At 36.9% G+C, this 15,555-nt stretch overlaps 1 protein-coding gene across 2 annotated transcripts in view; it reads left to right on the top strand.

The window, feature by feature from the left end:
* The window catches only part of LOC110456434 (dynein heavy chain 5, axonemal-like), a 124,961-nt gene that overhangs the window by 56,111 nt on the left and 53,295 nt on the right, over positions 1-15,555 (top strand). For both annotated transcript variants that reach the window (XM_021507199.1, XM_021507200.1), the window contains 10 exons: positions 127-264; positions 1,293-1,517; positions 5,836-6,008; positions 7,637-7,815; positions 8,428-8,615; positions 10,783-10,977; positions 12,173-12,415; positions 12,726-13,025; positions 13,976-14,219; positions 15,039-15,151. In XM_021507199.1, coding sequence (XP_021362874.1) covers positions 127-264; positions 1,293-1,517; positions 5,836-6,008; positions 7,637-7,815; positions 8,428-8,615; positions 10,783-10,977; positions 12,173-12,415; positions 12,726-13,025; positions 13,976-14,219; positions 15,039-15,151 — 1,998 coding nt within the window. The remainder of the gene's footprint in view (positions 1-126; positions 265-1,292; positions 1,518-5,835; positions 6,009-7,636; positions 7,816-8,427; positions 8,616-10,782; positions 10,978-12,172; positions 12,416-12,725; positions 13,026-13,975; positions 14,220-15,038; positions 15,152-15,555) is intronic.

The raw sequence follows: 15,555 nt of genomic DNA, 5'->3' as shown, positions 1-15,555 counted from the left end.
TATCATTTGGCTTTTGAAACCTATACTCTTTGTGTCCTGTTTAGCATTTTTGGCTATGTGCCTCAGGTGTAGAGCAACAGAAAGATCTGGTTAGGTAGAATTAAAATGTCTAACCTTTGTTTTAAGGGTAACGTGGAGATCTGGTTGGGTGACCTTTTAAAGGGATCCAGAAGGTCTGTTCATTCTGTTATCCGATCTGCTTCCGTCTCCATTGGTGACTCCAACTTCAAACTGGTGGAGTTTGAAAACATGTTCCCAGCACAGGTAAGACAGTAGAAAAACATAACTCCAGCACAGGTACTTACAGATACAGGTGAGACCACCTTAACACAGGTGAGACCACCTTAACACAGATGAGACCACCTTAACACAGGTGAGACCACCTTAACACAGGTGAGACCACCTTAACCCAGGTGAGACCACCTTAACACAGGTGAGACCACCTTAACACAGATGAGACCAGCTTAACACAGGTGAGACAACCTTAACACAGGTGAGACCACCTTAACACAGGCGAGACCACCTTAACACAGATGAGACCACCTTAACACAGGTGAGACAACCTTAACACAGGTGAGACAACCTTAACACAGATGAGACCACCTTAACACAGATGAGACCACCTTAACACAGATGAGACCACCTTAACACAGGTGAGACCACCTTAACCCAGGTGAGACCACCTTAACACAGGTGAGACCACCTTAACACAGGTGAGACCACCTTTACACAGGTTAGAAAATCCTAATACAAGTATTTCAACCCTTACACAGGTGAGAAAACCCTAGCACAGGTGAAACCTCCTTAACACAGTTAGAACAACTGTAGCACAGGTGAGACGACCCTAGCACAGTTAGAACAACCATAGCATAGGTGAGACGACCCTAGCATAGGTAAAACAACCCCCTAGCAAAGGAAGAAAAATGCTATCACAGGTGAGACAACCCTTTTGCAGGTGAAACAATCGTAACACAGATGAGACAACCCTTGCACAGGTGAGAATATCTTAACACAAATAGTACAAATGTTAACACAGGTGATAGCGACCTTATCACGGGTAGGACATTGTACGTCTACCTACACAATTAAATAGCCTCTTCTTGAATACTTCAGTCACAAACATTCCTTTATTGTTTATTATCTTTGAAGTCAAGAGAAAATTTAATACCAATGCAAATGACAAACACAATTATTTTTTCTCAAATGATAATGACATCAGATCAAGCCATTTAATCTTACAGTCTTATTAATACCAATAGATTGATACCCTCGAGCTGTATCTGTGCTTGTAGGTTGGACTGCTAGGTCTGCAGATGATTTGGACAAGGGATTCGGAAGACGCCCTAACCAACGCACGAACGGACAAGAAAATCATGGTCAACACCAATCAGAAGTTCCTTGACATCCTGAACGAACTCATCGCCATGACAACTGAGGAACTGACAAAACTCGAGAGGATAAAATACGAAACTCTCATTACTATTCATGTGCATCAAAAGGACATCTTTGACGACCTGGTAAAACGATAGCTCACTGCCCTGTCAGCAGGTAGTCTGTATTCACATGTATTTCTTGAGTACCTGGGATGAATTTATCGCAAACTCATCACAAGAGCTTCATGTGAAATTCTTGTGAAACAAAGACTGCCTGGGTTGACGTTTTAAGATCGCTAGATTGCCTTGAAATACTATTGAACATAAAACTGATATTTAATAAGTTGTCATAGCCATTGGGTTACTATATATATATCATCATGCACAACTGGACAAATATTTGGATTTTAAACTAATCAAGATTCATTTTTATATATGTGTAATAGACACTTTTGGATGTGTTTAACTTGCCTTTCCTATTAAAATTTATTTATTTAGATTTGATATTCAATTAAAGCAGTTCAATTTTAAAACCTTTTAGAGGTTGATTTCAAGATGGAACATAACCAAAAGATCTCAAATCGGCAAGAGGCTAATTGTTGAATGGTATTTCAAGGTATCAGCTATTGCATTTGTGAAGAGAATTCATTCAAATAGAATGTATCATTGATGTCATACCAGAGATATTTTATGTTAATGTAAGTTTCTCTACCTGGAATCAGCAACAAGCATATTCTATTTCCTTGCAGATATTTACGTTATATATCCGAAAAACATGTTTTTTAAGGATATCTAAGAAAAAGTTGTAACGATGACAGTGGCTTTAACGGTTATGAATAGCTGCGAATCCAGGAAGATGCTTACATCAGGAAAGAATTATTCTGGTATTTCTCAAAAAAGATCAAAATCTAAATCTCTTCAAGAAATGTTTCACACAATTTGATCGGAGTAGTCAGTTATGTACCTTGTATGTGAAATGCCTTAACAAGCTTCAGTATGTACTTATATAAACATCAACTCATTCACCCCTGAAGACACATGGTGGCCGAGTGGTTAATGCGTCTGACCATCTACGATCAATGACTGGGTCAGGAGTTTGTAACACCTGCAGCTCTTACCTACTGTGGGAGGACAGTAAGAGTAATGTCCTCTTTTTTTTATGAAAACTTTGTGTTAGATGCTTAGGGCAGACCTATGGTGGGAGGACAGGAAGAGTAATGTCCTCTTTTTTTATCAAAACTTTGTGTTAGAGGCTTAGGTCAGACCTATGGTGGGAGAACAGTAAGAGTAATGTCCTCTTTTTTTATTTGAAAACTTTGTGTTAGAGGCTTAGGGCAGACCTATGGTGGGAGGACAGGGAGGGTGATTTCCCCTTTTTATATGAAAACTTTGTGTTAGAGGCTTAGGGCAGACCTATGGTGGGAGGACAGTAAGAGTGATGTCCCCTTTTTTTATTTGAAAACTTTGTGTTAGAGGCTTAGGGCAGCCCTATGGTGGGAGGACAGGGAGGGTGATTTCCCCTTTTTATATGAAAACTTGGTGTTAGAGGCTTAGGGCAGACCTATGGTGGGAGGACAGAGAGGGTGATGTCCCCTTTTTGGATATGAAAACTTTGTGTTAGAGGCTTAGGGCAGACTGTAGAAGGACAGTAAGAGTGATGTCCCCTTTTTGGATATGAAAACTTTGTGTTAGAGACTTAGGGCAGACTGTAGAAGGACAGTAAGAGTGATCTCCCCATGTTGTGAACATTTGCTGTAGGCAGACTTTTCTGAGGAGGACAGTACTTAAATAACTGAAGCTATGATAAGGCATTTTGAATACAGGATGATGATTGGCTCTACCCTAGCCTATGGGCTGGCAGTAACTTATCTGTTTATCAATCACGTTGTACCAGGTTGCTGGCCAGATGTACATGTAAGAGCATATGGGTGTCACAGGTACCAAGCCTAATCTTCCAGACCTTCCGTCTTGGACACGAATGTCTCGTAGAAGTTGTGCTTGCTATGTTGTTCATGTATGGTGTATTTCACAAGATATAAGACATTGGAGACCAAGTCAAAACATCTCACCCGAAATTAACCATTTTACCAGTTGTAGTTAACAGATTATTTTTTTCATCACAAGACGGTGAACAGTTCATTTCTAGTTGTTGTAACATATCTATCAGTACAGAAATACTAATATACCATGTTAAATATCATGATATATATCAAATGAATTTGGGGCCAAATCTATGATATACATACGCTATAATCTTTGTAATACCACTATATATGTATATATGCACCTTAATTATTTGAAAGCATCATACACCATTGACAAGCTGTGACATAACTGTTGATATTTTTCATTCACTTATAACTTAAAAACTGTTTGGAGTGCAGTTTTTTAAAGCCTGGTGAAATAATGTCAATTTAAATCAAAAAAGTTCCATTTTTGAGATATATAATTTTGAAAAATTTATGAATATTTTTATATTTCTTATCATCAAATGATCATATTGAATCATACTTTTAGTTTCAAATTTGATTATCTTTGGAAAAAAAAATAATCATGAAACCTTTGAGAGAGAACTGAAGTTTGTGAATAACAGTTTATCATTATTATTATTATTATTTCTTTATTTCCTCTAAATTAAAAAGTTGCAAAAATATACAGTGTAGTCAAATACAAATCAAATATTATTAATTGATACTTACATGCACATAAATACATCAGTTAACTACGGAGATGAAGAGAGAAGTTAATGAATCTTGAATTAGTTTAGTAAATACAGAAAGAATAGTCAAGTTAACAGCAAATCATACAAAATAATTAGAATGCCTGGGAATCCTGAGGTTTCCAAGGGTTGGGGAAAGCCCTACCAACAAGGTCCTTTCAGGCTTACCCACAAATAAACACACACAAAATAAGAGAAAAAATAGTAATTAGGTAGACATTGCTATTGTACGTACGTTTGTATGTGTTATTTCATTATTAACGCTGATACAACAGCAACATTTTGTCAATAAAAATAGCATTATGCAGTACAAAGGTTACATAATCAGATGAGCTTAATATGTAGGGAAGGCTAACCCAAGTAATACATGAATTAAATCATAATCAGACAAAGAGTATAAGAACAAGCCAAGTTCTATATCAAAAGCCGTACTTATAAGACACCATAGATCGTCTCTAAGACTTTCAGTTTTTGTACAATGGATTACTGTATGTGTTATACAGTCATTATGTAAAATACCACAAAAATGGCATAATTCAATAATATTTGTTGATCTTAAATTAGCACATAATCAAACTATATTGCTTATCTTCTTAGATGTTCAGGGAATTTTAATGCTACTGTCCATAAAATATGTGGAGAAATTACATCATGAATGAGCAAAAATCTTATGAAATCTGAATCATTGTTCATTCTATCGTACATCATTAATTCCTCCCAATTATAAACTGCTTTATAGGCAATTGACTTCCATGATGAACTACTTGGAAAAACTGTATCTGAAATATACTGCAACAGATAATTAAACAAATCATACTTGTGAAGTATTCTCACAATATCAGGAATAAAACCAGTTTGACAGGACTCCTTCAAAATATGCATGAATAGGCGTTTGTGAAATATTGTATGAGTTAAGTATTTACTGTCCAGTCTACAAAGATGACGGAGAAACAAAAGTTTTCTTATATCAATGTAACCTTCTATGGAGGTCCATCCAATTAAGGAGTTGGCCATATCAGTTCTAGTTCTAATGTTTAACCCCTGAATAGATTTTAAGATAAAATTTTGAGCGCGCTCTAATTTGATTAGTTCAGTTCTAGACTGTTGCCATAGTTCACACCCGTACAGGGCAGACAGGAAAACTTTAGCCTTAATCAGCTTTGCAACTGTTAAAGGATTAGGAGTCCTAGGATGAGCACCAGATCGAATAAGAGCCATGGTTCCACTTTTTAGTTTCTTGCATGCAGACTCAGTTCTGTCCGATGTACACAATTTAAAATTTAAAACAACACCGACGTACGTAATGTTTTCAACAACTGGTAATGCTTTACCATACAAATTCACATCTTTTACCAAGACTTGTCTTCTGCCTTTTGTAAAAACAACTATTTTACTTTTATCAACAGAGAATGAAAATCTCCATTTACGACTATAGTTTTCGCAAATTGTAACCATATCTTGTAAACCAATACTTGTGTTACTGAACACATTTATTCCAATTTTTATTCTTATAATAACTGCCGTTTTAAAATACCGAATGCAAAATCTTAGATGTTTATAATACTACCTGTGATAAAAAGATACTAGGATGTACGTTTATGGGATTGTGTCATACTAACAGATTAAATTTTTTATAATCCATGTTTTAATTCTCCAAAAAATTTTAAAATACTTCTCATTAAAACGTATTTATCAATAAAACTATGTCAGAGTTTTCTTATGTCTAATGTATATTTTTTCCAGGTGAAAATGCACATTCGCTCCACAGGTGACTTTGAGTGGCTGAAGCAGTCTCGTTTCTACTTCAAAGAGGATACAGACCAGTGTATCATTTCCATCACTGATGTCGACTTCATCTACCAGAACGAGTTCCTGGGATGTACCGAGCGTCTTGTCATCACTCCGCTCACTGACAGGTAAGAAACGTCTAGATGGTCCCAAAGCTGTTCATGAACGAACAGGTAAAAAAAAAGGCGGTCATTATCGACAGGTTAATACCCGAAGATGTTTGTAACAAACGTAAAAAATGTCTAAGAGTCATTATTGACAGGTTAATACCCGAAGATGTTTGTAACAAATGTAAAAAATGTCTAAGAGTCATTATTGACAGGTTAATACCCAAAGATGTTTGTAACAAACAGGTAAAAAATGTCTAAGAGTCATTATTGACAGGTTAATACCCCAGGATGTTTTTAATACCTGAAGATGTTCGTAACCGACAGGTAAAAAAATGTCTGGGAATCATTATTGACAAGTTTATACCCAAAGATGTTTGTTACCAATAGGTAAAAAAATGTCTGTGAGTCATTATTGACTGGTTAATACCCAGAGATGTTGTTGATTCCTGAAGATGTTTTTAATACCTGAAGATGTTCGTTACCAACAGGTAAAAAAATGTCTGGGAATCATTATTGACAAGTTTATACCCAAAGATGTTTGTTACCAATAGGTAAAAAAAATGTCTAGGATTCATTATTGACAAGTTAATACCCAAATATGTTTATACCCAAAGATGTTTGTTATCAACAGGTAAAATATTTTTGAGGTAGTTATTATTAACAAGGTAATGTGTCAAAATATTCATTACTTGAATACCAACAAGTTGAAAATGTCCAGGTGGTGTTTTAATTACTGGTTAAAACTGCTAAATGCAAAAATAATTATAGCAACAATAAATATCCATTACATAAGTTTTGAAACTGAATAATGTGTATGATCAACAAATCCTCTGTCACTATAAACATGTGTATGATAACCAAATCCTCTGTCACTATAAACATGTGTATGATAACAAATCCTCTGTCACTATAAACATGTGTATGATAACAAATCCTCTGTCACTATAAACATGTGTATGATAACAAATCCTCTGTCACTATAAACATGTGTATGATAACAAATCCTCTGTCACTATAAACATGTGTATGATAACAAATCCTCTGTCACTATAAACATGTGTATGATAACAAATCCTCTGTCACTATAAACATGTGTATGATAACAAATCCTCTGTCACTATAAACATGTGTATGATAACAAATCCTCTGTCACTATAAACATGTGTATGATAACAAATCCTCTGTCACTATAAACATGTGTATGATAACAAATCCTCTGTCACTATAAACATGTGTATGATAACAAATCCTCTGTCACTATAAACATGTGTATGATAACAAATCCTCTGTCACTATAAACATGTGTATGATAACAAATCCTCTGTCACTATAAACATGTGTATGATAACAAATCCTCTGTCACTATAAACATGTGTATGATAACAAATCCTCTGTCACTATAAACATGTGTATGATAACAAATCCTCTGTCACTATAAACATGTGTATGATAACAAATCCTCTGTCACTATAAACATGTGTATGATAACAAATCCTCTGTCACTATAAACATGTGTATGATAACAAATCCTCTGTCACTATAAACATGTGTATGATAACAAATCCTCTGTCACTATAAACATGTGTATGATAACAAATCCTCTATCACTATAAACATGTGTATGAAGTCTGATTGTCTCTTTGCAGGTGTTACATCACACTGTCCCAGGCCCTAGGCATGTCGCTCGGTGGGGCTCCAGCTGGCCCCGCGGGTACAGGCAAGACAGAGACTACCAAGGACATGGGACGTTGTCTCGGCAAATATGTTGTCGTCTTCAATTGCTCAGATCAGATGGACTACAGAGGTCTTGGTCGTATCTACAAAGGTTCGTGTACATAATGAAACCTGATTTTATGGAAACCTGACTTTACAAACACCTGACTTTACTGACAGCTAAGCTAGCTTTATGAGAACTAACAAATAAGACCGGTCCACTCTGTTATCCTGTCTAAACTGACCAATATGTTGTGTCCCACATGATGTCAGATTAAACAGGTTAATCTGACCAATGTGTTGTGTCCAACAGAATGTCATATTAGACAGGTTTATTTAACCAGTGTATTGTGTCCCATAGGGTGTCAGATGAAATTGATTCCATCAATATGTTTTGTTTCACAATGATGTCAGATTAGACAGGTCAATCTGACCAATATGTTGTTTGTCTGCAGGATGTTGGATTACATAGGTTTCACTTTATATTTCATTATTCTGTTTAATCAGACCAATGTGCTGTGTCCCTCAGGGTGTTTGATAAAACAGGATGGGATTTTTTCATTGCATTTAATGATATTTCAGGTTTTGCACAGTCAGGCTTGTGGGGCTGCTTTGACAAGTATTTTTACATTGTATATTTAATGATGTTTTAGGTTTTTCACAGTCAGGCTCGTGGTACTGCTTTGACAAGTATTTTTACATTGTATATTTAATGATGTTTTAGGTTTGGCACAGTCAGGCTCGTGGGGCTGCTTTGACGAGTTTAATCGTATTGAGCTTCCAGTGCTTTCTGTGGCCGCCCAGCAGATCGCCATTGTACTACAGTGTAAGAAGGAACGCAAACCTAACTTCATCTTCACTGACGGGGACCATGTAGACATGGACACAGAGTTTGGCATCTTTTTGACCATGGTGAGTAGCCGTACAAAAAGCTTGGCGCAAATGTGTCTACATCAGTGTCTTCAAAGGTGCCACTGTAATGAACATGATTTAATTAGAGCCCTGATTGGAGGGTTCGTCTGTCTGTCTGTACATCTGATAGATAGAGGTCTAAAAAAGTTCCCAAGATCAAGTTCAATCTTACTAAAATTACACCATAGGGAATGAGGGATGGGGTTTACGGTCAGGCATATGGCGAGGCCCTTGCTGACGTATCTGTGTTCTAGTTGTCATTTAGGCTCTGGTGTTAAATTTATATGCTTTTATATTTGTACTATGCTTCTGTTATACAATTTCATTGTAATCCCTAAAAAATCCAATTTAATGAGGGGAAATCAGATTTTTTTTTTTTATTACATTTTGTATTACGCATGATCAGGGACAGTATATAGAGGGGATTGGCAACTCTGCCCCAGTCAAGATTCTATAGCACGTCGCTTTTGTGTTTGTTCACCAAACCGCGAAGTCATCGAGAGCCCCTCTCGATCAGCCCGCGCTTGCGCACTAGCGTTAAAATCATGGCACCAATCTCGCCGAGATGGGAGTGTTTTGATAACGGTTAGCCCTGATTGGGACTGGGTATTAGTAGGTCTTCTTTTTATTCCAGGGATAGGGCTATCGTTGCCACTATTTCTAGCCTTTCGGCTGTGTTGGTGGCTATTACAAAAAATCACATTTCGTAAAGCATGTTCCAGTGAAAATAATGCTAATATTGACACTTTTTGACACAAAAACAGCACAAGTTATTTGTTATTTTTTGCCATAAAAATTAGTACTACATATCAAAAAATTATTCAACTTTCTATCGCTGTAAATTTCAAAATGAAGTATTTTTGAAATGAGCTGATCCCCGAATGCAGGCGATACTTTTTTGTTGGGTTTAACATTTCCGGTTGTTTACGTTTTTTAACAACACGTGTCCTTCGTTACCAGACGAGTAATTTCATCTGTGACATCGCTATCGTTCCAAATAATGCAAATCAAATCAGGCCTACTTAACATAGAAATTACTCGGCTGTTTATTGATATTAATTGTTTTAAAAAATATAAACGATAGTTTATAAAATTAATCAAAACAGTGAGCAGTCACCAACTACTTTCGCAATAATGATTTACGTTCCCGTGAAAAATAATGCTGATATTTACACTTTTTGACACAAAAATAACACAAGTTAAATTATATTATTTGCAATTAAAATGGGTTGGGTCGTTATAAAAATTATTCAGCTTTCTATTGCTGCTAATTTAAAAAAGATCGGTCAAATACTTTTGGAGTGAGGTGGTTCACATACATGTGGTGTTTTTTTTTATCCCGCTTTTTTGTCTATCGACGCCCACCACAATACTCTGAACCACGCGTTACATCATGTTTAAAAATTGAAAAATATACCCCAAAAACGAGACATCAATTAATATGATACCACAGATTTTATCAATTATAAGTAATACAATCAGCTTATAACAATTGGATAAACAAAAGACGTAAGAACACTTATCGCGATTGGTTTGTTTTCACGCCAACTTCTGTAATCTAACGAAGCGGTATCGACGCCATCTTGGTTTGTCAAAATTGAGATAGGTGGCGCTCGCTATCTACTCCTGAATCAGGGGGAGGTAAGTCTAGATTGACGTGTCATAAAATTGGTAAGGCAAAGAGGGAGTTGCTAATCCCCTTCACTATACGTCCCTGGCATGATATATGTTATACATAATCAGGAACTAAACACAAATATAAACTAGCGGACCAGGCTAGTGATCGGAAAACCTCACCTCAAATGACCTCATAGATGACCACATATAGATGCATCTATGTTGCATCTTAGTTGCAACATTACACTGATGATCTGGGATACTGTTCGGAGGAGAAGGTCCATATTTTAAGACATAATGAATAAGTTTGTTTATTGGCTTTTTTTTCCCCATTAAATATAACTGTTTTTGATATCGGAGCCATGCATAGTTTTCGTTTTGTTGAGGTTATGCGATTATGTCAAAATCGTGATTAAGTTTCCTATTTTTATAAAATTTAGCTATGTTTGTGTAGCAGAACCCAGGTTATGCTGGTCAGTATGACTTACCTGTATGTCAAAGTCCAGTTTAATTTCCATTCAATTGATGTTTGCCTACGTTTGTGTTACAGAACCCAGGTTACGCTGGTCGACAGGAGTTGCCAGAGAATCTCAAAATCAACTTCCGTACCGTGGCCATGATGGTGCCAGACAGAGCTATTATCATCCGTGTCAAGCTGGCCAGTTGTGGTTTCATGCAAAACATTGTGCTCTCCAAGAAATTCTTCACCCTCTACAAGCTTTGTGAGGAACAGCTCACCAAACAGGTAACACCCCTACTGACGAGTCCCGGCAATTTACCATTATGGTAAAATGACCCCCCCTCCCCCACCTCCCCATCGTAAATTTCTCTACCTCAGACATGATTTTTGTTAGTTTCAGATAGAGGACATTACATTGATGTAAGCTGAAATAAAAATGATGAAAATTTTGGTTAGAAAAAAAATTGATGGAAGCTTCATTTCACCAATGATGTGGTTCCTATAACCAAAATGGTGAAATGAACCGCATATTACATTGGTAATTAGACCCTGTTCATTTCACCATGCTTCAAATACCATGCTAAACAGGCAGTTCTGGGTCAGTACATTGTTGCTTACACTGAACACTTTCTTGGGGAATAATTTCTTGCAGAATTATACCTGACACTTTCTGTAGGGTCTTTATGACAAACCTACGACAAGATATGGAAATCTGCCATTTGTTGAATATACTTCCAAATAAATATATCAATCTCCATACCCTGATAGATGTGTAGTAGCTAACTATATACTGGATATCGTATAACAGTATGCTGATATTACACATTAGCTACAGAATTACACTTAGTAATTACTTTATGATCAAAAGTTTACAATAACATTATCCGTTTATAAAAAGCTGGTTGTTATAGTGGTACATTTAGGATATGCACAATATTACTTTCTACATTTAGTATTTTGTGCTCGACATATTATGTCCATTGGTCGACATAACTTAAATTGTCATGTGCTTGACATATTTTCTTGATTGCTTGACATATTAATCATGATTATATAACAATACTATTTTGAAGCGATTCATAAGTAAAGTCTAAGTTGAACGCTCAAAATGTTTTGTCGATTACTCAAGATTTTATGTTGGGCACTTGAGATAATATGTCAAGCCCTCAAGATGTTATGTTGAGCTCTCTAGATCATTAATGTAGAAAATAATATTGTACAGGTCCTAAATGTACCACCATAGTTCATCAATAAATCAGTGTATAAGTCTATATCATTAATACATTTCAAATTCCAAAATGAAATTTTTCTAACCTCTTGAAAATTCATTCCCAAAAAGGGTATCATTGCATGTTAATTCCTGTAGGATCCCAAGACTATGCAAACTGAGTAGTCTAACTTTGTTTAGAAACTGATTGTTATTTGAGTTCTAATGAAATATTGCCATTACATATTTACTTATTCATCAAATCTCTTCCAGGTCCATTATGATTTTGGTCTGCGTAACATTTTGTCTGTATTGCGTACGCTTGGAGCATTCAAGAGAGCAAACCCTGAGGATCCCGAGACAACTATTGTGATGAGAGTTTTGAGGGACATGAACTTGTCCAAACTCGTAGACGAGGACGAACCATTGTTTATGTCGCTGATTGACGATTTGTTCCCCGGCATCACCCTTGACAAGGCTGGTTATCCCGACATGGAGGCCGCCATTGAGAAGGAGGTAGGACGCTTTCATCTCGGGCTAATGCTACTGTTAAAACAGAACTAATGTATTTAGCTGATAGAATTTGTACAGGAAAACTAGACTTACCTAACACCAAAGTTACTAGATAATTTCAATAGATATTTGTTGTGAAAACCAGGAATAAAAGTGATTGTTTTGTTAAGATTTTAGTATAAATTGATACAAAATTAATGTTTTCAAAAGAAATTTATGTTGTAGTTGATATTTTGGTGACCAAAAATGTTGTCGATTTCTGTGATTACCTGTGTCTTATTCTTAGTGCTAGTCTGTGATACATTCCCTGTAGGTGACGGAGGGAGGTCTTATCAACCATGCTCCCTGGGTCCTGAAGTTGATTCAGCTGTTTGAGACCCAGCGTGTGCGTCACGGCATGATGACGCTGGGACCTACCGGAGCAGGGAAGACTAAGTGTATCCACACACTAATGAAGGCTATGAGTGACTGTGGCGCCCCCCACAAGGAGATGAGGATGAACCCGAAAGCCATCACTGCGCCACAGATGTTTGGTCGTCTGGACGTTGCTACCAATGACTGGACGGATGGAATCTTCTCTACCTTGTGGAGGAGAACACACAAAACAAAGAAGGTGAGGAAAATTTCTTCAAGTCGGACCAAAATCTTTCTAGCTCCAGTCAACCATGCTGTTTATAGCTCCAGTCAGCTGCACTGTTTATAGCTACAGTCAGCTGTGCTGTTTATAGCTCCAGTCAGCTGCACAGTTTATAGCTCCAGTCAGCTGCACTGCTTATAGCTCCAGTCAGCTGTGCTGTCTATAGCTCCAGTTAGCTGTGCTGTTTATAGCTACAGTCAGCTGTGGTGTCTCTAGCTTCAGTCAGCTGCACTGTTTATAGCTTATGTCAGCTGTGGTGTCTCTAGCTTCAGTCAGCTGTGCTGTTTATAGCTAATGTCAGCTGTGGTGTCTCTAGCTTCAGTCAGCTGCACTGTTTATAGCTTCAGTCAGCTGCACTGTTTATAGCTAATGTCAGCTGCACTGTTTGTAGCTCCAGTCAGCTGTGCTGTTTATAGCTCCAGTCAGCTGTGCTGTTTATAGCCCCAGTCAGCTTCACTGTTTATAGCTAATGTCAGCCGCACTGTTTGTAGCTCCAGTCAGCTGTGCTGTTGGTAGCTCCAGTCAGCTGTGCTGTTTATAGCTCCAGTCAGCTGCACTGTTTATAGCTACAGTCAGCTGCACTGTTTTTAGCTCCAGTCAGCTGTGCTGTTTATAGCTCCAGTCAGCTATGATATCTCTAGCTCCAGTCAGAATTTCTGTCTCTGTTTCATATTACACCTCCATTCAGTTGTTCTGTCAATCCTGATATTAGCATTCAACACATTAAAAAAATAATCTTTTATCTATCTGAGTGGTTTCTGTAAGTTCATGATGCATTTTTGTTTTACCAACATGGTTACCAGCATGAAGGGGAGACTGAAACAGTTTCTTGTTAGAAAACAATTCTTGCTCTGATTGGTTTGAAACAACAGTTTTTGTTTGAATATACAGCGATAAATAATTTCATATTTTTTCCTCTTTGACAGGGTGATCACGTATGGCTTGTGTTAGATGGGCCAGTCGACGCTATCTGGATTGAGAACTTAAACTCTGTCCTCGACGACAACAAAACCCTGACCCTGGCCAACGGTGATCGTATTCCGATGGCGCCTAACTGTAAGATCATCTTTGAGGTGCACAACATCGACAATGCATCACCTGCCACTGTGTCGAGAAACGGCATGGTGTTCATGTCCAGTTCAATCATGGACTGGAACCCCATCCTCAAAGGTAAGCTCACCTGTGAGCTGTAATAACGGATCAATTTCTTGCAGTTTTTCAAAAAGTTAGATTTTAAGACTTCTTATGTGACATTTCTGTTAATTTTCACTGGATTTGTTTTTTCACAGTACATGTAATATGTAACGCATATATGTGGAAAATCATATCCAAACGAGAAACAAAGACTTTAGCAACAATTTAACTGCTTTATAGAGAAGCAGATTGATTTTAGCTATGGTGTACACATGGTAGTCAACTGTTTAGATGTTTTTGATTTCTCTGAGGAAATTATGTTTAATTGTTTACGTTCAGTTTTTATATATGTTATTTGCAGAAAAATTAAAATTGAACTCGGAAAACTGTAATTCATACACAAGAGGTTCCATTTTCACAGATATTCCTTCACTTCATGAAATTAATCAATCAATCAAATCTCTTTTCTGGCTGAAACGATAACCGTAGAGATAGTCACTGGGGAACATCTCAAAACAAGAAAAAAACTTACTTTAAATCTTGATTGAAAGCTTTTAACTTGCATTATCAGCTTTGAAGGAAATTCTGAAAGAAATTGTCTTTAACTTTTATTTATGGTTTCTTATGGAAAATATTAAATTAAGGAATGTACATTATGAATGGATGTGTGAATAAGGCCTGTTCTAGTAACCTCAGTGTTTCATTAATTACAAAATAGCTAAATCTTGTTAAAAAATATTGATATCTGAATTAATTATAAATCCAATTCGAAAGCAGGTGTCATTTACAAAAAAAAAGTGCTTTGTTTACAGGAAAAAAAAGATTGATGTTATTTTCATTGTTTCCTTTTGGCAGGATGGTTGTTGACAAGACCAGCCAACCAACAGGACACCATATTTGATGCGTTTGAGAACAACTTCCCACAGGCCTACACATACAGCATGCAGTCCCTTTGGCCCAAGATGCCCGTAAGTTTGTCTGGTTTAACTTCATCCAACCCAACTATTGATACTCGGATATAGACTTAAACTTATGTCCTTGATATGCAATTCCCCTACTTGTCGTATCCGCTTTACTATGTATCAATACATGTACTAGTCAAATTGTGCTGTCATTTTTAGCTCACCTGGTCCGATGGCCCATAGTGATCTTATGCCATACCGCAGCATCCGTCGTCGATTTTCTCCTTATTTGGTCTGGAACATTCTTAGGCCAAGGGGACTCAATTTTGTATAAACGATGGGTGTGGCCCCCCTTGGATTGGGGCAGAGGGGCGGGGCCCAATATGGAAAATATAGCAAATTTTTTTAAAATCCTTCTTCTGTAGGAACGACAGGATTTTTTCCAAATTTGGTATGAAGCACCCTTTGGT

This window comes from Mizuhopecten yessoensis, unplaced genomic scaffold (assembly GCF_002113885.1).
Source record: "Mizuhopecten yessoensis strain PY_sf001 unplaced genomic scaffold, ASM211388v2 scaffold8745, whole genome shotgun sequence".
NCBI classification, from domain to species: domain Eukaryota; kingdom Metazoa; phylum Mollusca; class Bivalvia; order Pectinida; family Pectinidae; genus Mizuhopecten; species Mizuhopecten yessoensis.
The sequence above is the reverse complement of the archived record's forward strand: the minus strand, read 5'-3'. Positions and strand labels throughout refer to the sequence as shown.